Below are 25,645 nucleotides of genomic sequence, written 5' to 3' on the forward strand. Positions count from 1 at the left end.
CAGATTTCTAGCCAGATTTTTCCAGTCCTTTGTTCCTGTAGAACCCAATGTGGCTGGATCGTTAGACTGGAAGAGTTTGCAACAAAAACAGTATGCAGCATTTTGGGTTTTTGAGTACATAAGCCATGGCCTCTCCTCTTTGTCACCATTGGGGATTTCAGGCAGTAATGTGTTGGATGGAAACTTCTATTTTCATTGCCCTTTGGGGAACATGAAGTTTTTCACTTGCTGTGGCCCATGCAGTACAAGGAAGTCCCTCAGGCTACTGCTCAAGTGTGTCCACAGTCCTGGATCATCTAGACTTAAGGAACTAAACTCAGCAGCAGCAGTTTCTTGTGCCTCCACCCCACTCTTCTCTGATCTACACTTTCCTTCAGGAGTGTGCCTGGTTACATCCATTTGAGATGGAGATATGGATGCTGCAGTAGCTGCCAGGTCACCTGCACTCTGACTAACTGGAAGATCAGGCATCTCCACACCAGTCACATCCTCACTGGAGCCGGAAGACTCACCGTGAACATTTGTGTCTGTGTATCTCAGGAGAGCTCCTTCCTGCTTAGACAGAAAAGCTTCCTTTGCTTTCTTTCTTTTTCTGAATGCTGCCCCAGAGGGGCGTTTTCTTCTTTCACTCGTGACTGCTGTTCTGTGCCAGCTAGAGTGGCTCTCAACACTCAATTGAAGGGGACAAATAGCAGGCTGGTAGCAGGGCCTGAGTGAGGGAAGATATCAGCGTCTAAAGGGCCTAACTGGCTCCTACTACTTCAGATGACTGCCTGTTCTCCTCAAGTGGGTTCAGGGAAGCAGCAGGTGTTAATCAGTCCTGGCTCCTGGGGGTGCTAGAGAGGTACATAAGAGGCTCCTCCTCCTCCTCTCTCTCTCTCCCTGCAGCTCCTGGTGCTTTCTGTTATTCCCTCTCATCTTTTCTCCTGCCTGCCTGTTATGTCTCTTGTGCCCTCCTTCCTCTAGCACAGCACTCCACCATCTCTGTGTATCTAGAGCAGAGAGAATACATATGCACCAGCAGCAGACACAATTTTCTACACTCTGGGTCCTAGTGGCACCCCTCCCACAGTCTGGCACCTGAGGCGGCTGCCTCAGTTCACCTCATGGTACAGCCAGCCCTGCTTCATTAGCTTGTTTAATGTTTTCAGTTTTGTTCCTAAATTGGACTCTAGAGATAATTTATCAGGGTGACTTCATGGGTAGTTGCAATTTGCTGGAATTTCATAATGTGTAGAAACGAACCAAACTTTGGATGTGGTTGAAATCTCAGCATGGATCCCGCGGGGTCCTAACTGTAATCTTGGGCAAGTCACTCAATCTCTCTGTCCCTTATCTGTCAGATGGGGATAATAATACTTCCTTTCTCCCACCTTTTCTCTGTGATGTCTATCTGGATCATAAAATCGTCAAGGCAGGGATTACCTCTTACTATGCACATATACCAGGGGTTCTCAAACTTCATTGTACCGCGGCCCCCTTCTGACAACAAAAATTACTACACAACCCCGGGAGGGGGGGACCGAAGCCTGAGCCCCACTGCATTGGACGGGAGGACACAAAGCCCCCTGAGCTCTGCCACTAAGGGCTGAAGCCCTTGGGCTTTGGCTTCAGCCCTAGGCTTCAGCTTTGGCCCCAGACCATGGGGCTAGGGCTTCGGCTTCAGCCCTGGGCCCCAGTAAGTCTAAACCAGCCCTGGCGACCCCATTAAAATAGGGTCGTGACCCACTTTTGGGTCCTGACCCACAGTTTGAGAATCGCTGATATATACAGTGCCTAGCACAATGGGGATCTTATCTCAGTTGTGGCCTATAGATCCTATTGTAATACATGTAATATGTAATAATGGCACAGACATTTATGGCAGAGTAGAGCAGTGGCTCTCAAACTTTTTTACTGGTGACCGCTCTGAGTATGACCCCCCCCCCATAAATATATAAAAAAGTGTTTTTAATTTAACACCCTTATAAAGGCTGGAGGCAAAGCAGGGTTTAAGGTGGAGGCTGACAGCTCGTGACCGCCCATGTAATAACCTCATGACCCCCGAGGGTCCCAACCCCCAGTTTGAAAACCTGTGGATTAGAGGATCACTCATCAGCGGATTTTGACCCTGAGCCAAAGGCCCGGTAGAATGGCATTGCAGGGGGCTCTAGGTTTGCTTGAACCAGCAGTCGCTGTAACTGTGAATGCAAGTTAGGCCTGACATTGTGTGGGCACAATTTATGAATTAGACCCACAATATGAACATAAGAGGAAAACCAAGAGACCCTGAACGTGCATATCTAGGGTTAGCAGTGGTATCTGGGTAGAGGCTTCCTTCTTTTGGAACAGTTTCAGTAGAAACTCTGGGAAGCTTCCATGATTCAGAAAGCCACAAGCCCAGGAAAAATTTTTTTTGAAGGGGTGAGCTGTTTGACGTCAATGAAAGCCAGAGGGAGATTTTTTTTTTTTTTTTTTTTAAATTGAATTTGTGCCTTAGACTGAAATAATTTAGGGAGCGAGATTGAGTCATTAAAGTAACAATATTCAGGCTTTTAAAAATATATCGGCTTAGTCTGGAAAATTAACTAGTATGAACATCTGGTCAAAGATCAATCCTTGCTGTTTTCAATATCTGATTACTAATGAATGCTATAAGAGAGTGTCCTTCAGAAGAGATTTTTATTAAATGAACAGTAGCCAAAGCTGAATTACAGTGGGACAACTGTGGAAATACATGTAACAAGGAGCTAATGAATATATTCATTTTGATTACCCTATTCTTACAAACGCAAAATTAATTCAGAACCATGAAACATTTAGGACAATGGTGACTTTCCCATCATTTCCGAATTCTGATCTCTTCCCCTCCATCGTGCATAACTGTACAATGTCAAATGATCAAATCATTTAGTTAATTCATCAACTATTACAATACAAAGGAATCTGTTAGGAGGGGGAAGAGAAAAATACTATTCCCCTTCCCCATTTCAAGTACTGTTGTTCATCATCACAGCAAACTATGTGCCAAGACCAAATCTTAGTCGTCCTTCTCAATTAAATCTATCCTTCTGATTGAAATGTATCATTGTTACAGTAACACAAATGTGTGTGCAGGGAGAAGCACATGTACAACAGTAAAACAAATACACAAAGGGCACTTTGCTATTAAATGAGGTGTGGTTCTAGCAGTATTCCCCATTCTAAGCTCAGGAGATTCTTGCTCATTATACTCGTAATACTATACCTAATGGAAAACGAAACTTCAGGGGCATCACCCGTCCTTGAACTTACCAGGTAAAATCCTGGTCCTACTGAAGTAATGGGAGTTCGGCTATTGATTCCAGTACAGCCAGGATTTCACCCAGTGGTGCTGATCCTGCTGTCATTGAACTCAGTAGGCAGCAGGACCAAGGTCCTGATATTTTCAAGCATTAGGAACATGTATGGCTCATTCAGGAGCTCATGGATTGTTTCTTTTGAGCCAAGCCGTGGGCCCCCATGCAAAACCTCAGTGGAACCAGTGTTTGTAACACCTGTGTAAGTGCTGCGTAAGTAACACGGGCCAGATTTTTCTGAGATGCTGAGCACCGCCAGCTCTCACTGACTTCATTTGGCATTCCGGGTAGGCAGGACCACAGAAATCAGGCTCTATGGCCTACATTTTCATTAATGGCTAGAAATTTTGGGTGATGCAATTTTTGAGAGCCCAGCTTGAGATGCCATTCAGAAAATCAGGCCCCTTTAAGGTGACTCGAGTTGGAAACCCAAAACCAGAGGCATCCTAAATACTAGCTATTTGGGAAAGTTTAGGTCTATATCAGTAGGATTTCAGTAAGTTCAAGTACTGACTCATATGAATTAGTATGAAAGTGGCTTTTCTTACATTAGTCCCCCACATATATGTAACATATATAACGTATGTGAACTGTTATCACATTTATCTCCATTTTTTTCTGTTGGTTACATGGCAATTTTAATACCCAACTCTGTAAAGCGCTTAGAGCTACACTTACAAGGTGCTATATAAGTGGGAAAGTGTTTATAATATGAAAGAAGTCATATGTAAACATTTCAGGAAAGGCCAGAACTGGGTGACATTTTTGACACCCCGCCCTCAACATCATTCCCCCCATCTGAAAAAAATCAACACATTTTGTTTCGATATTTTGGAAATTAAACATTTTTATTTTTCAATTTGAAATGATCTTTTGGTTAGAAATTTCCTTTAATTTGATTTAAAAAATTAAACATGAAATGCTCAAAAGCTAAATGAAACATTTTTGTTTTAGGTTAAATAAAACATCTAATTGAACCTGAAATGATTTTTTTTAACCTTTTTTGATTTTCCAAAAAGTTTGTTAAAATTTCATTTTTGGTTGAACCCCAAATGAGTGTCTCCCCCCCCCCCCACCCCCTGCGAATTGCCGGTGAATGGCAACATCTGCTATTCACCCAGCTCTGGGCAGGATTTGTCTCACTGTGTGTCTGTACAGCACTCGGCACAATAGGGCCGTCATATTGCTTTGGGTCTTGGTGTACTACTGTATTACAAATAATAGTTAGATTCAATACCATACTCTTTTAAATTCACTGGCTAATATAGCAGCTATTAAAAACTTGTGGAACTCCTTGCCTGAGGAGGTTGTGAAGGCTAGGATTATAATAGGGGTTTAAAAGAGAACTGGATAAATTCATGGAGGTTAAGTCCATTAATGGCTATTAAGCAGGATGGGTAAGGAATGGTGTCCCTAGCCTCTATTTGTCAGAGGATGGTGATGGACAGCAGGAGAGAGAACACTTGATCATTACCTGTTAGGTTCACTCGCTCTGGGGCACCTGGCATTGGCCACTGTCGATAGACAGGATACTGGGCTGGATGGACCTTTGGTTTGACCCAGTACGGCCGTTCTTATGTTCTTAAAGTCTATCCCACACTCTGCAATAAGCTGCCGCTAATAATAAAAAAAACAGTGACTATAGCCTATGAACCGTGACCGATGTTGTGCTGGAACTTCTTGACCAAGGAAGAAGGATCCCATTCACTGACCCATGCAGAGATCCCTTGTGCAATGTGGAAAAGACGTGTTGCAATCTCTGTGTGTGAATCTCACTTTTTAAATAAGTTGCATATGTGCATGGACTGTAATATGAATGGAGCTGCTTTCATATTAGCTCATGTGAGTCAATATATAATCTAATAGGCTTTCAATATGCAAACCATATTCGGCTTCTGTGAGATCTCATCCCACCTAGACAGTTCCACTGTTAGAGGATATGGAATTGGAATGCCATTTGGCTTCTATTCATGGCCTCAAAAGACCCATGGACACTTTCAGCTTTGCTGCACTCACATTTAATATCTGGATCTCAAACTTAACTGAATCACTCAGGGATTTATGGCACCCATGAGGGACCAGACATTGTGTTGGGTAATAGATTATGCTAATACATCTATGTTGTTTTTTATCTGCAACAGATTTAATATTGATTTGCTCTATTTTAATATTTAACAATGTGCTTCATTTAGGCAGTAATTCCACAAAGCACTTACATACAAATGCAAAGTACTCCACTTAGGAAGGAACAATCAGTTGCACACATACAAAATGGGAAATGACTGCCTAGAAAGGAGTACTGCGGAAAGGGGTCATAGTGGATCACAAGCTAAATATGAGTCAACAGTGTAACACTTGCAAAAAAAACCCCAAACATCATTCTGGGATGTATTAGCAGAAGTGCTGTAAATAAGATGTGAGAAGTAATTCTTCCGCTCTACTCCGCGCTGATTAGGCCTAAACTGGAGTATTGTGTCTAGTTCTGGGCACCACATTTCAGGAAAGATATCAACAAATTGGAGAAGAGCAACAATAATGATTAAAGGTCTAGACAACATGACCTGTGAGGGAAGATTGAAAAAATTGGATTTGTTTAGTCTGAAGAAGAGAAGGCTGAGAGGGGACATGATAACAGTTTTCAAGTACATAAAAGGTTGTTACAAGGAGGAGAAAGAAAAATTGTTTTTCTTAACCTCTGAGGATAGGACAAGAAGCAATGGCTTAAATTGCAGCAAGGGAGGTTTAGGTTGGACATTAGGAAAAACTTCCTAACTGTCAGGGTGGTTAAGCACTGGAATAAATTGCCTCGGGAGGTTGTGAAATCTCCATTATTGAAGGTTTTTAAGAGCAGGTTAGACAAACACCTGTCAGGGATGGTCTAGTACAGGGGTTCTCAAATTTCATTGCACCGCGACCCCCTTCTGACAACAAAAATTACTACAGGACCCCAGGAGGGGGGACCAAATCTTGAACCTGCTTGAGCCCCACTGCCCAAGGTGTGGGGGCCACCGTCCTGGGCAGGGGGGGCCAAAACTGAAGCCCAAGGGCTTCAGCCCCAGGCAGCGGGGCTCAGGCTTCAGCTTTGGCCCCAGAAAGTCTAAGCCAACCTTGGCAACCCCATTAAAACAGGGTCGTGATCCACTTTGAGGTCTTGACCCACAGTTTGATAGGGTGACCAGACAGCAAATGTGAAAAATTGGGACAGGGGGTGGGGGGTAATAGGAGCCTATATAAGGAAAAGACCCAAAAATCAGGACTGTCCCTATAAAATCAGGACATCTGGTCACCATACAGTTTGAGAACCACTGATTTAGTACTTAGCTCTGCCTTGAGTGCAGGGGACTGGACTAGATGACCTCTCGAGGTCCCTTCCAGTCCTATGATTCGAAGAACATATTTAATTTTAAAAATTCTGTATTTAGCAAAGCACTTAAGCATGTTAAACCTGTGCTTTGCTGAATCAGGGCCCCAGTAATTAGCACAAGCATAAAGTAAGTTAAAAATAGTCTTCATTCAACTAAAATCTCTTGCAATACATGTTGCTCAGGTATACTGGATATAGGTTCTTTACCATATGTAGCAGCCACAAACAGGCTGAGTATGATGCGGGGGGGTGGGTGGGGTGGGGGCAGGGGTGGAGTGAAGAGAGGGTTGAAAGAAATTCCACGTATGAGTCGTGAGCTTATTTTACTTAATTTTGAAGTCACGTAGTATGTCTGAAATTTTGACTCAAATTGAATATGCTATTTATAACCGTTATTTCAATTTAAAGAAACTTAAAAAGCCCCCGACCCCCAAATAATAACTATGTAAGGCGTAGATATCTTTGTCATCAAATAAAACCACAACCCATCATCAGTAAAAGAGTTGAATAAGGATTTGGTGGAAAGAATGATATAAAAATCCTCAATCCTGCCAATATGCACCCTCTGAAATCAAAAAGCAGAATCGAACGTGCATCCCTCTGTCCCATTTGCTCTCAGACGTGCTGCAGTTTACAAGATGAGGCCCTTATGATGTCTATGAAGAAAGGAAAATTCTGTGGCACCTCTGCACATGAGAAGTGCAGTAGGATTCTTACCAGATTCTGTCCTTTTACAAATCTCACTGCATGGAGCTGGCTTGCAGACGTCAGATGCACAGAATCAGCTTTCAATGAAGATCTCCCCCAGTATTTGGGAATAGATATCCGTGTTTTTTTGTTAATTCAATTTTGCTTCATTCTGGCTTCTGAGCAAACAATGGGCTCTCTATATCATTGTCTGAAGCACATTCATGTTTGTGCTACGGCACCCGGAGCTTCACCATGTAATCTGAAAGAATTTTTCACAATGGATTATCTCTGACAGTATTTAGCAAACATGTCACATACCAAAATATGGGCCAGCAGTATGTGAGAGAGAGGCTGCCTCTTGCAGCCTCATAGCATAGGCATCAGAGTGTTGTGTACCTCGAGCTACAAGAGGCGTAACTTTGCCACAATATTTGTAGTTTTAACGTCAGATAATTAAGGTGCTTCACAGAATTAGATAGCCCAGCAATTTAATGGGAGGGAGGAAACGTTAGAGTACTGGATTGAGAGTCAGAACTCCTGGGCTCTTTTCCAAGTTCTACCACTGACTGTGCGACCTTGTGCAAGTCACTTAACCTCTCTGTGTCTCAGCTTCACCTATTGTTCATAAGAATGGCCATACTGGGTCAGACCAAAGGTCCATTTAGCCCAGTATCCTGTCTTCCAACAGTGGCCAATGCCAGGTGCTTCAGAGGGAATGAAAAGAACCTGTAATCATCAAGTGATCCATCCCCTGTCGCCCATTTCCAGCTTCAGGCAAACAGAGGCTAGGGACACCATCCCTGCCCATCCTGGCTAATAGACATTGATGGACCTATCCTCCATGAACTTATCTAGTTCTTTTTTGAACACTGTTATAGTCTTGGCCTTCACAACATACTCTGGCAAAGAGTACCACAGGTTGACTGTGCGTTGTGTGAAGAAATACTTCCTTTTGTTTGTTTTAAACCTGCTGCTTATTAGTTTCCTTTGGTGACCCCTAGTTCTTGTGTTAGGAGGCGTAAATAACACTTCCTTATTTACTTTCTCCACACCCGTCGTGATTTTATAGACCTCTATCCAATCCCCCCTTAATCATCTCTTTTCCAAGCTGAAAAGTCCCAGACTTATTAATCTCTCCTCATATGGAAGCTGTTCCATAATCCTAATCATTTTTGTTGCTCATTTTTTGTACCTTTTCCAATTCCAGTATATATTTTTTTGAGATGGGGTGAGCAGATCTGCACGCAGTATTCAAGATGTGGGTGTACCATGGATTTATATAGAGGCAATATGATATTTTCTGTCTTATTATCTATTCCTTTCTTAATGATTCGCAACATTCTGTTCGCTTTTTTGACTGCTGCTGCACATTGAGTGGATGTTTTCAGAGAACTATCCACAATGACTCCAAGATCTTTCTTGAGTGGTAACAGCTAATTTAGACCCCATCATTTTATACGTATAGTTGGGATTGTTTTCCAGTGTACATTACTGTGTATTTATCAACACTGAATTTCATCTGCCATTTTGTAGCCCAGTCACCCAGTTGTCTGAGATCCCTTTGTAGCTCTTCGCAGTCTGCTTTGGACTTAACCATATTAAGTCGTTTTGTATCAGCTGCAAATTTTGCCACCTTGCTGTTTACCCCTTTTTTCAGATCATTTATGAATATGTTGAACAGCACTGGTCCCAGTACAGACCCCTGGGGGACACCACTATTTACCTCTCTCCATTCTGAAAACTGACCATTTATTCCTACCCTTTGTTTCCTAGCTTTTAACCAGTTACCAATCCATGAGAGGGCTTTCCCTCTTATCCCATGACAGTTTACTGTAAAATGGAAATAAAATGCATACCAATCTCCTAGGGGTATTTTGAGGTTTTATTAGTTTGTGTTAGTAATGCACTAGGAGATTGTCAGGCGAAAGATGATATAGACATTCAAAATATTATTATTATACCTGACTGTTACATATTCCAATATTGTGCTGTCTAGGCTGTAGTATTTTGTTGCATGTGTTATCCATATCAGTGACATGAGAGAGGCTTCCTGTATGCTTGGATTTTGGCTGGGAAACATTATCTAGGCTATCCCATGCTACTGGTAGCTCATGGTATGGTGTAATACAGAGGTCACACCATAGCTCAAAAAACACTGTTGCATGCAACCTGGCTTTTAGTTCCAGTGATATGCATGATGCAAAGTATTGCAACCCCATCTTGCATTCCTGATAGCCAATTTCTGTGCCAGATGCTTGCACACACCTGGTGTAAAAAATTAACAAAATCTGTCTCATTTGCTCACCCAAGAGGAGGAAGCTTTAAAAGATGGTCACAAATGAAAAGCCAGATTTTCAAAGGGACACTGAAACAAGGGTGCAAATGGGCAATTGTGCCAATAGTTAACAATTTTGCATGCACATGTGAGTGCAAAAAAAAAAATCACACATAAATGTTCCAGCAAATATTGTGGGCGCATTTGAAAATTTGAGTATCGACATCATATTTCTCAGTTCTTGCAGAGAGGTGTTTCTTCAGGGATGGTGCCCCTAGTCTCTGTTTGAAAGAAGCTGGGAATGGGCGACAGGATGGATCACTTGACGATTACCAGTTCTGTTCATTCCCTCTGAAGCACCTGGCATTGGCCACAGTCAGAAGACCGGATGCTGGGCTAGCTAGACCTTTGGTCTGACCCAGTATGGCAACTCTTATGTTTTCTTTTGATATGTTGTAGTGCTGGTTTGAAGGCAATGAGTATAAATTTCCTTTACACACATTACCGGGGACAGTATTTGTACAAGGTTATATTTGTCACAGGAAACCTCTCCGTTTCTTAGATATTTCCTCATACTCTGTTCATTGCTTCAAGGACTCAAAATTCTCCCGAGAATGTCAAAAATTCAGTGTCCTCAAGGACCATGTTTTCCAGTTAGCTCTGATTTAGCAGATGAAGGTGAAAAACACAGGTAGCCAGACTACTCCTGAGTGATTGCACACACGTTGATGCTGAGGAGAGAGAGTTGTTGCAGCTAATACTGGCATGTAGGCCAGGATCAGAAATAAATCATGGATATTCTGGTTTGGGGCAGTACAATATATTAATGTGATTCCCCACCCCTCCACCCCCTAATGCTACTCCCTCTAAGATCTGGAGGATCACAGGGTATCACACTGCTGGTAGGTGCTGAGATTACTACTAGCCCTTGAAATACGTAAATGGCCAAATTCTGCTCTCTGGTACATTTGGTGCAGTCAGAAGTCTTACTCCAGATTTGCAGCAGTGTAACAGAGCAGCATTTGTTGCAAAGAGAACCAGGTTTCTAGGCCAAGATTTTCAAAGGTACTAAGAGCAATTAGGCACTCAACTCCCTTTCAGAGTCAATGGGAGATGAGCACCTCGCCCCCTTTTATGCCTTTCAAAATCTCTCCTCTAATCTCCACAGGCAGATCTGTCCATATCACATGTGTTCTCAGCCTGGGACTCATGACGGCTTCCCTTCCATTACTGCTGAATGGCAACAGGGTGCTGGCTAAATCCCAGCTAGACAGAAGGGAACTCTCAGGGGATCTTGGTATAAAACTACTGTCCTATTATACATGTTTTAAGTGCATAAATGTTTAGAAGGACCATATTTGGTTCTGTGGGTGGAGACTTTGACAGATGGGATCCTGTTGTGGCTGTGACTTCATTATACAGCTGTCAATGTGTCTATTCCTCTGTGTGATATGAATGAATAAATTCTTCATTTATTTTTCCGAACAAAGTAAATGGCTAATTTGTTTTTAAAGGGCTAAAATGAACTGAGGAAAATAGGCCTTTTTGCCCCAGAGTTTACACCCCAATAATTATTGTATTCACTAAATTAAGTTTTGACTTCATTTTGCTGCCACTGGTCTTTCAGTACAGCTGTGGGAGAGTGTACTGGATCCAGCAGCGCCTTGTGCATCATTAAAGGATTATAAACTAAGGAGACTGGGCCTTGTGTTCTGAATGCAGAATCTTTGGTGGTGGTGATGTGTGAGCTGCCAAGAACAGATCTGGACTCAGATCCCAGGCTGAATTTCCTGGCTGGTAGTTAAAAAGATGGTGTTTTTCTGTTTGCAAACGGACCACATTTGGGTAGAATCCATGAGAGATATTGAATATGGACCTCACTGTCCCATTTCTGTGGAAACCACTTGTCAGTATAGAACTATACTTCAGACAAGACCTAAATTGTAATAACTTCACTAGGGATCCCACATGGAAGCTTTGAATGGGACTAGAGATAATATAATAGTATCTGTGTCCTGCCCTGAAATGGTTCTATTTTATCCCACGGAATAGCTTAGAGATAGATAGCTTTTCTGCCCCCTATGTAGCCCCCCGGTACTATCTTTGCCCCACCTTCCTGCACAGTTCAGTATAGGCCCCAGCATGTTGGTTTGAACAGCTGGGATAATGGCACACTGGACATTGATTTAGTTGTTTGCTGGTTTATTCATATTAAAATCTTGTTGTTTTACAAAGGACTTTCCAATTTTTTCCCCAAAGATCGTTTTTTTTCATGTGTTATGGAGGTAAAATAACCTCCCAGCTGAGCCACTTTATTTGTGGTTAAAGCTTCCATAGGTCACTGTTTTCAGAAATAAACATTCAGGACCTGCTCCTGCTCCCACTGAAATCCAGGACAAAACTCCCATTGATTCAAATGAGAGCAGGATCGAGCCCCTACCAGCAACTAGCAAGCTTAATAACAGTTCTGATGGCTGGAGGCAAGGTCTCGCTATTTCACCCCATAACAAGAGAACTGTTCATGGTTGAGGAACAATCAGAATATTTGTCTCTTTAGATGAATAGTTCTTTAAGATTGCATTGAAAGTCAATATTCCCATCTGCGGCTGTGAGGCTATCCAAAGGCTGCCATAAATCAGCATGCAGGAACTGAGAGCTCTGTCCTTGAAGAGATGCACGGTGACCTTGCATATGCTTACTCCGGAGGAATAACCAGGAAAAACATAGAAACCCAAACAGAGAGCAGTGATGACGAAAGGCACTGCATGCTCTACGCAAACGTTACAGTATCAAAGGCATTATCTGAACCTCCCCTTGTTAAATAAAATGCAGCTTTTCATGATAGCCTAACCAGATTGCTGCTGCTGTTTTTGCAGGGGGCTGAATGAAATCATTACATACTTGTTCGATAATAGTATACCCCGGTCACGTCTCCCTGCAAGTGCATTTCACTGGAATCACTGAGCAGAAGCAAAGAAGAGCTGATGACTATGTGCTGCCGAAGCAGGTTGCGGGAGCCCTGTATTTTCCACTGGCTGCAGTTTTCTGTTTTATTTGCAGCTTCTCCCATCTGGAATATCAAAGTGGGATTGAAGTAGATAATTGTTAGCAGCGGGTTTATGAGAGAGACTGCGGGGAACAGAATGCCTCTCACACAGCACAAACTGCTCTGTCTGAAAGAGCTGTGAATAGATGATTCTTAGATGTTACCCACATCTAATGCTCCTGGAAACTTTACAGTGGAAATGAGCCATTGCGCCCAGTTCTTTGGTTAACAACCAAAAGGGGCAAGAAGGGGGCAGCAGGGCTGAACAATGGGACACCTTGTCCTTGGATTTCTCACAGAAAAGCTAGCAAATGTTTCCCACCGCCTTTCAGTGAAAAGAGCGTGAACGCTACAATGAACTGAATTCGACCCAACAGAGCTCAAGTAAGCTTTTTCCACAAGGATGGGATACAGTGACCCCTCATCAAGCAGGGACTTGCTGGGGAACAGAACTTTGTTCTTCATCTTCATCTGCGCTTTTGCTGTGGTCACTTTGCTGCAGCAGATCCTGTATGGGAGAAACTATCTCAAGAGGTAAGAGGGTAGCAGAAAAAGTTCTATCTGATCAGACAGATTTGTGACCGAGATCCTGGTGCATAGGGGAATCCAATCATGCACTAATAGCATGAACATCCTGGCAAGAGTGTGGGAGAATGTGACTGGCAGCTGTAGCATTTGTCAGGATTATTAAAGAAAAATGCTAGGTAAGATATTAATTGTATGTATTTTAAATCTCAGTTGGTGTAAATCACTAGTTCTGCTGACATCATTGGATCTATGCAGACTTATACTAGCTGAAGATCTGGCCCAATGTGCCAAATTTTGCCCTGATTTATACCCTGTGTACTCTGCCACATGGCTCTGTGTCATCCTGTGTATGTCAGGGCCAAACTGGCCAGAAAGAATGAAGTGAGATAATTGTAGAAGTTTAATGCTTTTGTAAAATAAATGCAAATGTATTTCCAGAAATTCACATGATTGTAGCAATATCAGAGGTCAGAATAACAAATGGTTCACTTTATTGTTCCATGACAGTATTTGTGTTTAATTTGGGAGAAGGATGGTGTGTCTGAATCAGCAGTCTCGCCTAAAGATCACATCAGTCATCAGCCTGAAAATGGTGAATTTGATGTTTCCTGCTCAGGTCACAACAAAATACCAGCTGGGAATGCCAAGTGTTTACCTGAGCCTTAAAGGATCTATTTAAAAAATATTGTGGATGGTTTGATTTATAAGTGAAATATTTCTATTAAACCCTTTTAGGCATCTGGGCTTCAATAACACGGGACTGCTGTGGAAGTTTTTATGTTTTAATTTTAAGAGTAACTGGCAAAAAGATTTATGGTTTGATTCTCCCCTGCCTTGCATCTTCAGTAGTCATTTGTGTATGCAAAATGCATTTTAAATACTACCAAATGAGAAATTTCCTCTCACCATGGTAGCGTTTCACAACCACTATGCACTGACTTTACACAGATGCAAATGATAACAGAAGGGGCAGGGGCAGTGGAAAAATCAAGCCCTAAATGTGAGTGAATAACGTAGAAAAATAACCACATTAAAACAAACCCAGTTCTGGGGAGAAGATGCAGTTAAAATTCTTCTACTGGGCCAAACTCTGTCCTGATTTATACCCTGCGTTTCTCCATTGACTTCAGTGGGGTTGCAGAGGATGCAAGGAAGGGCAAAAGTTGACTCCCAAGCTCTAACTTGCTAAGAAAAGCAGGTCCTGTTATTTTAGTCTGTCCTGCTCTGGTGGTTGCTATTACAAAAGCGGAAGCAAGGAGATGTCACAAGTTTTGTAAGTGTAGGTTAATACACACTCGTGTTAAGCTTAGCAGTGACTTTTAGTGGTTTGTGTCTTTGGTCAATCTAGGCTTGAATAAAGGCTGGTAATGGCTGAGCCATTACACACATTGAATCTATTTCCCCATGTTAAGTATCCTTACACCTTGTCAACTGTCTGAAATGGGTCATCTTGATTATCACTACAAAAGATTTTTTTTCTCCTGCTGATAATTGCTCATCTTAATTAATTAGCCTCTCAGAGTTGGTCTGGCTACTTCCACCTTTTCATGTTCTCTGTATGTATGTATATCTTCTTACTATATGCTCTATTCTATGCATCTGATGAAGTGGGCTGTAGCCCACGAAAGTTTATGCTCAAATAAATTTGTTAGTCTTTAAGGTGCCACAAGTACTCCTGTTCTTTTAGTAGTCCCCCCAATGCCACTCAAGACACATTTTCTTCCAGTGTTTGGGAGAAAGTACTTAGGACACCATCCTGAGATGGGGTGATGGCTCTTCTCCCAGTGAAGGCAATGGAGGTTGAAGGAACTCAGTACCTGGTGGGATCAGGCCTTTACATACAGCAACTACCCTCCCCTCTTTAATATCTAAAGTCATTATAATTTGTCACTTCCCCACTGTTCTCATTCTCTCGCGGTTCTGCAATGGGGTATGGTTGTGGTCTGGCAGTTCTTTACATCATTTGGGTAAATGCTCCACATTTTTAAAAACATAAGTTTTTGGAAGCTGCCTTCTTCTGTACTCAGCCAGCAGCGTGTAAATAAAATTACAGTTCTTCAATGGTTTGCTCACTGGGCCACTTGCTAATGAGAGTTGCACGTATCCTTCGACTGGTGTCCCATTATCGTCCTCCTGGACCGGGCCCTCCATTAAAATGTTACACAGGCTGCAAAGTTGGCCAGACCCCGCCTCAGATCCTTTATTTGTTGCACCTCCTGACAATGCTCTTGAGCTGGGGGGGGGGGAGGGGTTTAAGAACAACTTTATAGGGGACAACGTGGGATATTTATAGTTGCAGCACTGCCTGCCAAGCTGGAGCTTGAGGACACTGGCTGAACACGAGGCCAAGTTTCTCACTATGATTCAATATGCTTCTGGCTTTACTATCACCTGTGCTAGGACTCGCTGTGTGCAGCACTAATAGGCCTCTTGTACTTTTCCAAGGGCAGCAGAGAGAAATTCCCCAGAGTACTTCGGGAAACCTGGAAAGTGACCCGAATTACTCTGAGTAAAGTTATGATGCTTTCAAGCATAAATAGAACATCAGACCAGATTGTCTCATCCTGGCAAGAAGCCCATGGGAATAGGAAGGGGCCTGCAAGGCAGGAAGGGTTTGTGGGGCTGAACCCACTGAGGTTACAGCTACCCTGCATGCTCCTTACTGCCGTGTGTAAAGTACATACACCGCACGCCCCCCCAGTAGGGTTACCAGGTGTCCGGTTTTCAACCGGAACACCCGGTCGAAAAGGGAATCTGGCAGCTTCGGCCAGCACCGCTGACCAGGCCATTAAAAGTCTGGTCGGCGGCGCAGTGGGGCTGGCAGGCTCCCTACCCAGCTCTGCGTGGCTCCCAGAAGCAGCTGGCATGTCCATCGGCTCCTAGGCAGAGGCACAGCCGGGCTCCATGCACTGCCTGTGCCCTGAGCGCCGGTTCCGCAGCTCCCATTGGCTGGGAACCGTGGCCATTGGGATCTGCAGGGGCGGCACCTGTGGGCAGCGGCAATGCACAGAGCTGCCTGGCCGTGCCTCTGCCTCAGAACCAAGGGACATGTTGGCTGCTTCCGGGAGTTGCCTGAAGTAAGTGCAGTCCGGAGCCCGCACCCCGAACCCCGTCCTGTGCTCCAACCCCCTGCCCCAGCCCAGAGCCCCCTCCCACAGCCAGAACCCCTCATTTCTGGCCCCATCTCAGAGCCCACACCCCCAGCCAGAGCCTTCACCCCCTCCCGCACCCTAAACCCCTGCCCCAGCCCAGTGAAAAAGAGCAAGTGAGAGTGGGGGAGAGTGAGCAACAGAGGGAGGGGGATGGAGTGAGCAGGGGTGGGGCCTCAGAAGGGGAGGGGCAGGGGCGGAGCAGTGGGGTGGGGGGCAGGGCAAGTATATTCGGTTTTGTGCGATTAGAAAGTTGGCAACTCTACCCCTAGCATGGGTGTAAATAGCAGTGTAGATTGTGGCACTGCTTAGGCGAATAGAAACAGGCCAGAACCTTAGGGCATGTACCCTACACAGCTCTCTATGTGCCCAAGTGGTGCCTCCCCCATCTAATGTCCTCCTGCCTCCTCACTGCTAGAGCCTTTCCCCGCGGCAGAGAAAGACTTGGGCAGCAGGGAGCTGCCGGAGCTTTTCCCTGCTGGTTACCCCCTGGCAGAGCCTTTCACGGCCGTGCGTAGCTATACACCACAGTGCGGATGCAGCCTACTTTTCACTGCGGTGTGTAGCTACACATACCCTACATGCAGTCACCAGTGAGCCTGCAGTGTAGACATACCCCGAGTTCCTCTAAAGCAGGGGTGGCCAACCTGTGGCTCCAGAGCCACATGTGGCTCTTCAGAAGTTAATAGGCGGCTCCTTGTATAGGCACCGACTCTGGGGCTGGAGCTACAGGCACCAACTTTCCAGTGTACCAGGGGGTGTTCACTGCTCAGCCCCTGGTTCTGCCACAGGCTCTGCCCCCACTCCACCCCTTCCCCTCCCCTCCCCCCGAGTCTGCCATGCCCTCGCTCCTCTCCCTCCCCCCAGAGCCTCCTGCCACCAAACAGCTGATTGGGGGGTGCGGGGAGAGAGGGGCAGGCGCTGATTGGTGGGGCTGCCGGTGGGTGGGAGCGGGGTGCAGGAGCTGATGGAGGGGCTGCTGACATATTACTGTGGCTCTTTGGCAATGTACATTGATAAATTCTGGCTCCTTCTCAGGCTCAGGTTGGCCACCCCTGGGCTAAAGCATCATTTTACGAGAGGAGTAAAAGAGCCAGCAGAAATGGCAGGGGCGCCATGCTTCTCAGGGCTCTTCAGAGAAGACATTCCACCAACCAGCTGCATGGAGGCAAGAGGCATCTTGAACGGTGCATCCGTGCTGCTGCACCGATGCCGGCATGCTGCTATTGAGTTCCCTTGTAGCCACATGATGGCAGGTACGGCGGGAAACAGAGGAAGTTAACTCAGCTCCCAGCTATATTCATTCCTGTCTGAATCTTCACGTGGATGCTGCCAAGGAGCATAGCCAGGCTCCCAAAGCCCCTTCCCTGTGGAGCAGCCGTGGATGGACTTAGTGAGGAGGGAAATCACATAACACAGGAGGAACTCCGTGTCAGGTCACCTCCACTCACTGAGATGCAAGGGATGGTCCTGTCTTACGCCAGGAACCCTCCCTTCTCTCCTCCCCCTTTCGCAGATGCTGAAATTCTAGCAACGTAAACAGGAAGGGGACTGGGGGAGGAAAACAGGTGCATGGATTAAAATCAAGCGGCCAGATCTGGCAGTCCTTACTTGGGCTGAACTCCCGCTGCACACGGTGGAAGTTTTTGCCTGAACAGGAACTGCGGGTTTTGGCTCAGGGACTGTGACAGGAAGGAATAGAACTCCGGGAGACTGTCAGGAAGAAGAAGAATGGCATGTGATGTGAGCTTTTAGGCCTGCTCCATTGATATCTATGGAAATAACAAATGGTAATAAAGTCAGGCATAATTAGGCTTCTTTAATACTGATCTCCGGGGTAATTATTTTTATTGCAGGGTTTATGTGATATGATTAAAAATGTCCTCTCCATTGATCTGCTGAAGTAGGTTAAATCCTGGGGATTCTTATATATATATACAGAACCACAGCGTGCTCTAGTGTGTGTTGTTGTTTCAACATTGGGCATCTGTATTTTTTATATATTTTGAGTCAGATTCTCAGCTGAGATCTGGCCCCTTTGTGGGGTCCAGGTGGCACAGAGGGGTTGGATTCTGCTCAACAGGTGGACAGAAGAACATTCTCCTGGTCTGTGGGAACTTCCCACTCCTGTAAAGATGTAAAAGTGGCTTCTGCACCAACTGCTGCCATCCTTCAGCCCATGGCACAGGGGGCATGTCAGGGGAAGGAGGGGACCTATCAGATACTAGGAAAATGTACCCATCTTATGCTCTGCTACATTTATCTTCTACTGGCATAGACTCCATTAGATGCCAGCCCTCTACTGCCCTGACTCCCTCACAGAGTGGGGCTCAAATGCAGGAGAGAATTTGGCCCTCTGAGTTACATGCAGGTAACCAGAATAATGTTTAAAGTTTATTAAAGAACTTAAGTGAAGTTTTCCACCGAGGCTCTCACTAGAAACACATATAACAACTCTCAAACAACCATATGGTGAGGAAGAAACAGTAAATCTTTGCATTCGGCGTGTATGCACTGAAGTATTTAAAGGCTTTCTGCATTCTAAATTAGCATAAAATCTCACCTACATGTATATACTGGCACCTAGTACTTAAAAAACAAAGAAATCACACTCTTAAAATGAAAGATTACATCAACGTTGGCACGTCCCTAGCATCTTGCATCCAAGGACTGCAACGCAGACATCAGTTACCTACTCCTCACAACACCCACATGAGGGAGTTATCAGCATCTATGCAGGCTGGGAAAGTGAATGGATTGCCTTGCCTGAGGTCACTGAATGTGTCAGATCTCCTGACTCTCAGTTCTGTGCTCTGTCCACTAGAGAACTTTCCCACCCAGATGGGAAATATTTTCTTGGTGAAATGAAATACCCCTAGCTAAGGTCCTACATCACTGATTCGTGACAAATTACCTATCGGAATGTGAAACAAAGTTTCGCTGTTGGTCTGGGTTTTCTTAGGAGCAGAAGGACATTGGAGATTGCAGAAGGAGACAACAAAGCCTCAAACCCTGGTCAGTTTCTCACTTTATGTTAAGCAGTTCTGTCCCACAGTATATTGTTTAAGGACAAGTCTACCCTAAAAAGTTAGGTCGACCCAGCTGTGCCACTGAGGGGTGTGAAAAATCCACACCCCCTGAATTCAGTAGCTAAGTCAACCTAACCCTTGGTGTAGACAGAGATAGGTTGACGGAAGAATTCTTCCAGCGACCTACCTATCGCCTCTCTGGGACAAGATCCCCTCCCGTGAGTGTCTACACTGAAATGCTAGAGCAATGCAGCTGTGCTGTTGTATGTCTACACTTTCACCATGATATAAGAATGGCCATACTGGGTTAGACCAAAGGTCCATGTAGCCCAGTGTCCTGTCTTCTGTCAGTGGCCAATGCCAGGTGCCCCAGAGGGAATGAACAGAACAGATAATCATCAAGTGATCCATCCCCTGTCGCTTATTCCCAGCTTCTGGCAAACAGAGGCTATGGACACCATCCCTGCCCATCCTGGCTAATAGCCACTGATGGACCTATCCTCCATAAAAAGAAGAACAGGAGTACTTGTGGCACCTTAGAGACTAACAAATTTATTAGAGCATAAGCTTTCGTGGACTACAGCCCACTTCTTCGGATGCATATAGAATGGAACATATAATGAGGAGATATATATACACACATACAGAGAGCATAAACAGGTGGGAGTTGTCTTACCAACTCTGAGAGGCCAATTAAACTTTTTTTTCTCTTAATTAATTGGATCATGCCCAGTCCGGCCTAAGGGGCGGGACTTCTGCTGTCCATAATGTGGGTTTAACCCCATCTTGGCTAGTGCAGGGTATGCACACCCCGTCACAAGGGGCAATATGATATTTTCTGTCCTATTATCTATCCCTTTCCTAACGATTCCCAACGTAGCCTAACTCTTTAACTCCTCTTTAAAAGTGTTTATACCAGTTGTTGCTACAGCTGCTTATCATATCTTATTCCGTACATGAGCACTCTGCGTGGTGCACTCTTCTCTCACTCTCCACTGGTTAGTCATTATCACTAATAGGAGTTACACATCAGCACAGTATAGTGTTGAATATAAAGGGATTCTGTGGGTCTTGTCCACACTCAACATATCAGGGCAGGTCCCAAGCTGGTGCAAATCAGCAAATCAGGAACTCCACTGATTCACACCAGCAGAGGATGCGGCCCATTATCCTACAATGGCTCACCATTGCCGCTCCACCTGTGATAACAGTAAGAGCAGTAGAGTACCCAAGACACCAGCAGCCAAACATTGTCATACTGAATGCCAGCGGCTGCTCTTCACTAACACCAGCTAGCATAGGTGATAACAGTGGGAAATTCTAGGAAAACGAGTCCCAAGTAGACACTCTTTAGTCTTTAAGGTGCCACCAGACTCCTTGTTATTTTTGTGGATACAGACTAACATGGCTACCCCCTGATACTTTAGTGTTCAGTCCTCCTTTCGCTTACACAGATGAAATTGTCCAACAGTTGAGGAAGGTGATTCTCCTGGGAAACTGATGTTGAGTGTTTATATTGAATAAAAGATCCAAACTCTTTAGAGGTTACACAAACTTGCTCTGTGACACTTGTAAAGCTTTTCTTCCCCCTCGGCCATCTGTCTGTCCTATCGATCATGGTGAATTTTTCACAGCTGTGAACATTCTGAGTTTGTGCCTGTGTACACCCTTCCAAAGTTAAGGGGCCAGATCAACAACTAGGGTAAACTAGGGTACCACCACTCACTTCAAAGAAACTACAGCAATTTACTCTAGCTGGGGATGGCCACTGGAGCTACACTGATTAACACTGCTGATAACATGATTCAAGGAAGTGGCGATGCAATGTATGCTCAATATTCTGTCTTTAAACAGCCATCATTTTCATGATTTCAACCCCCAGATCTTCAGCGATGTCAGAAGCACTTATCCTCACTCACAGCTCCCTGCGAAGTATGAAGTGCTTTAGTTTGTAATGGATTAAGTAATGTCTGTAAAGTGCTTTGTAGATGGAATGCACTAAGGAAGGGTTAAGGATTACGTTTTTTAAAACAAAGCTGTTTGAGTTATCGGCGCTTCAAGCAAGTATCTGAACAATTTCTGGCAGATGGAAAACTTAATTTTTGATGCTTAAATAATGCAGTAACTTGGAGACCTTTAATACTTGACTGAGCAAAGAACTGGAGAAAATATAGTAAGTGGGATCTAATCTTGTGCTTTCAAGGGGTCTAATTTCGGTGAATAACAGCCTAATAGATTGTTATGCAATTTGAAAAACAAACACTATTGGGCAGAGAACAAACATAGGAAACTAGCACATTTGCGCTGAAAGTTGAGGAATAATTTGTGCTTATGAAAGTTGTGGGATAATAATACTTAACCACTCTTCTAAATTGCTTCGAGAACCTTGGGTGAAAGTTGCTATATAAGTAAAAAGTATTATCGAAAAGAGTTATTCTTCTTTTACGATCATCCTGTAGTAAATGTTTGTGTATGATTGGTTACTAAAAATGGCACCTTTCCTTTTGAAAGTTATAAGTAGCTGTAAATAAGGGTGTAGAATATAAGTGATAACTCAGTTTTAATGAGCTGCAGCAGTACCGAACTCTCTGTCAGTGGGATGTTAGTTACTTGATTATTTAAAAATAGTTTATGAACTCCAATTGGTTACAAACAGCGGACAGTCCTATAACTGTGTTCTAAGCGCTCCAATACCGCAGTGAAGAGCACAGTGCAAGAAGCAAAGTCAACAGGGTAGAATATGACAGGTGGGATGTGGAACTGCCTCAAAACTTCCTGAGGGCATTCCTCATACCTTTTTCCATTCGTGCTTCTTCTTCATGAACCAAATAAAGGGAGAGACATCACACGTTCTTGAGTCATGCGTTAAAACTCTGCAGAAATTTGCAAATATTCACAGCTCCTTTGTTGGCCGCAACTTAATTTTTACTGTGAAAATGTCACAGAACAAAAATCCTAACCCTGCTAACTAGTGGCTGGGTACAGTGCGAGAATCGTTTCTTCTGACTCATCAGTTCCTGTTTGCTTTTAAAAAGGAGATAAAAGCAGAATGACAACAGTGTTTTTCAGAGCTGTGTCTGTCCTAGGATGCAATCCTGCTCCCATTGAAGTCAATGGCAAAATTCTCACTGGCTGTATTGGGACGAGGGTTAGTCTTCCGATCCTTCTTCTGTTCAGCGTACTGTAGCGGTTGGCTGTTGACTTACTTTATTCATAGCCTTATTATCTTAAGCAGCTCATTGCCGAACTGAATAACCACACACAGTACCTACCCATGACCCTTACAGTAATTTCAGTTTTGGGTCTCGTTCTTTGCACTGGCGACTCCAGCATTGTTACACCAGCACATTTTGATACCCTGATACATGCTCGTACCCTCAGCATATTAAGTAACAGTGAACAAATTAAAACCAAATTCTGTTCCTTATGATATTCCAGTAGTCCCTTGCTTTCTGCGTTCAAGGCTTCTGCTATTGGCATCAAGGCAAATCCTTTGTCCTCTCAAATAGCTCCTCTTCAATACTTTACTTAAAAAATATGCCAGGCCCTTCATTTTTGTAAATTTCTAGGGAAATTATCAGTGTTTATTTTAAAAATTAAAAAAACAACTGAAAATTGGTGCAAAAAATTAAGTGCACCTTTTTCTGGGTAGATGTCAGGGCTAAGATTGGGGGACATCAGGACAGAAACAAAGCAATAGATAGAGAAAAGAAAGAGTATTGAAAGTAAAATCAGTTTGATGCTGTGGTTTATTTTATGAACTGTACATAATGGTACGTACATATATACACACGTGTCTGTATCTTCCACTGCATTGCCTTACTTTAACAGACAGACTCACCTTTACACTTGGCCCTGGTCTATGCTACAGAGTTAGGTTGACGCAAGGCAGCTTATGCTGACCTAGCTCTGTAAGTGTTTATACAAATATTTCGCTCCCGCTGATGTAACTCACCTGCTATACCAACTTAACTCCGCCTCCAGAAGCTGTGTAGAGTCAATGTTGATGTAGTTAGGTGTCAGTGTAGATACTGTGGTGTTTACATTGACTGTTGCTGGCTTTCAGAAGCCATCCCACAATGCCCCACACTGACAGTTCAGTTGGTGCAAGTGCTCCTGGTGAAAACGTGTACTGCCAACACAAGGAACAAGGCATAGACACGCACAAGCGATGGAATTACTGCAGTGGTCAACTTAGTTTTGTAGTGTAGACATGCTATGGACTTAACTTCCTGTTTCCCCAGAATGTCCTTGCCCTCTGTTGCTTTAAACCATTCCAGTTCATTCAGCCTTTCCCTCACCCCTCTGTAATGTTCTGCCCTGACATCCACTGTCCCTACACTGTCTCCTTTTAAATTTCACTTTAGTCCTAATTATTCGTTGCGGATGAAACTGTAAAAGTCAAGCCTGGTCTATTCTGCTTGGACACTGCAGGTCTTGTAGCACTTTTCATAAGAACACAGGCAATCATGACCAGTATTTCTAAGGATCCAACTGAAAACCTTGGGCAACTAAATGTTTGGTTTATCCTTCTGGTGGTAGGGACAATGTGATGGGTTGGGACACAGAAACCCCCTTGGGACTGCCACCTGATGTGCAGAGATTACCTCTGAGCCCATTTTCCCTGCCAGCTTGGGACTTCGGAACCCAGTTTTGTTGACCAGACACTCTAGCCTGCTGCAAAGACAGACGCAGGTCTTAACCACATCCCCCAAAGCTGTAGGCTTTAACTGAAAACCACTTAGCAGGTACTCCTGTCTCCAGCACCCAGATACCCAGTTCCCAATGGGGTCCAAACCCCAAATAAATCCATTTTACTCTGTATAAAGCTTATGCAGGGCAAACTCATAAATTGTCCACCCTTTATAACACTGATAGAGAGTTATGCACAGCTGTTTGCTCCCCCAGGTATTAGTCACTAACTCTGAGTTCAATAATAAGTACAAGTGATTTTATTAAATATAAAAAGTAGGATTTAAGTGGTTCCAAGTAATAACAGACAGAACAAAGAAAGTTACCAGCAAAATAAAACCAAAACACGCAAGTCTAAGACTAATACAGTAGGAAACTAAATGCAGGTAAATCTCACACTCAGAGATGTTCCAATAAGCTTCTTTCACAGACTGGACTCCTTCCTAGTCTGGGCCCAATCCTTTCCCCTGGTACAGTTCTTGTTAGCTCCAGCTCAGGTGGTAACTAGGGGATTTCTCATGACTGGAACCCACTTGTTCTGTTCCACCCCCTTTTATAGCTTTGGCACAAGGCAGGAATCCTTTGTCTCTCTCTGGGTTCCCACCCCGCCTTCTAAATGGGAAAATACCAGGTTAAACATGGATTCCAGTATCATGTGACATGTTCACATGTCCTGTGAGACCCCAAGCCTTCATTCTTCCTGGACTGACTCATAGGAAGGCTTGCAAGTAAACAGAGCCATTTACAAACAATTGTCCTAGTTGATGAGAGCCATCAAGATTCCAAACCACCATTAATGGCCCACACTTTGCATAATTACAATAGGACCTCAGAGTTATATTTCATATTTCTAGTTTCCAATACAAGAATGATACATTTATACAAATTGGATGACCAGACTCAGTAGATTATAAGCTTTGTAATGATACCTTACAAGAGACCTTTTGCAAGAAGCATATTCCAGTTGCATTATATTCACACTCATTAGCATATTTTCATAAAATCATATGGAGGTGCAACATCACAGACAGATCATGCCCTCTGTTTTTATGCATGTGTATGGGGGTGGGGAATAGCCTAATAGTATAGCCCAAATTGTGTAGCAGTAGGGGGTTAGGCTGAACCTAAATGGTACCATACTCATCCTTTTGAGCAAGTGGAAACCTCTATATGAGATTTCCGTGCACTTGGGGCTGTGTGAATGCACTAAAACATGGGATTTCCCTGTGGGTCACAGTACAACTGTGGCTTGGGAGGGCTCCTGCATGGGAAGTTCTAAACCTGCCTCCCGTGGGATGAAACTGACACCATTACCTTGTCTTCCTAGGGTTTTGTTGTGGGATACCAAGATTTATCCCCTAATTATTAACCATAAGACTAACTCCTGATTAGACATCAGTCCAAGATCTCCCTTCCCCAGCTCTGGTGGCTCTCTGGATGGAAGCTAAAGATTCCTATGGAGCATCTTGAAACGAGTTCTGATGTACCTCTGGTGTCCTGACCAACCTCCAGTGTCCAAGGCTGTACTATTGTTGAGTCTATTGTGTACGCAAAA

At 43.9% G+C, this 25,645-nt stretch overlaps 1 protein-coding gene across 2 annotated transcripts in view; it reads left to right on the plus strand.

Annotated features, from left to right (window-relative positions):
- The window catches only part of ST8SIA5 (ST8 alpha-N-acetyl-neuraminide alpha-2,8-sialyltransferase 5), a 100,179-nt gene that overhangs the window by 17,866 nt on the left and 56,668 nt on the right, over window positions 1-25,645 (plus strand). For both annotated transcript variants that reach the window (XM_054032957.1, XM_054032958.1), the window contains exon 2: window positions 12,523-13,226. In XM_054032957.1, the coding sequence (XP_053888932.1) occupies window positions 13,096-13,226 (131 nt within the window). In that variant the 5' untranslated portion in view covers window positions 12,523-13,095. The remainder of the gene's footprint in view (window positions 1-12,522; window positions 13,227-25,645) is intronic.

Source organism: Malaclemys terrapin, chromosome 6, assembly GCF_027887155.1.
Source record: "Malaclemys terrapin pileata isolate rMalTer1 chromosome 6, rMalTer1.hap1, whole genome shotgun sequence".
In the NCBI taxonomy this organism is placed as follows: Eukaryota; Metazoa; Chordata; order Testudines; family Emydidae; genus Malaclemys; species Malaclemys terrapin.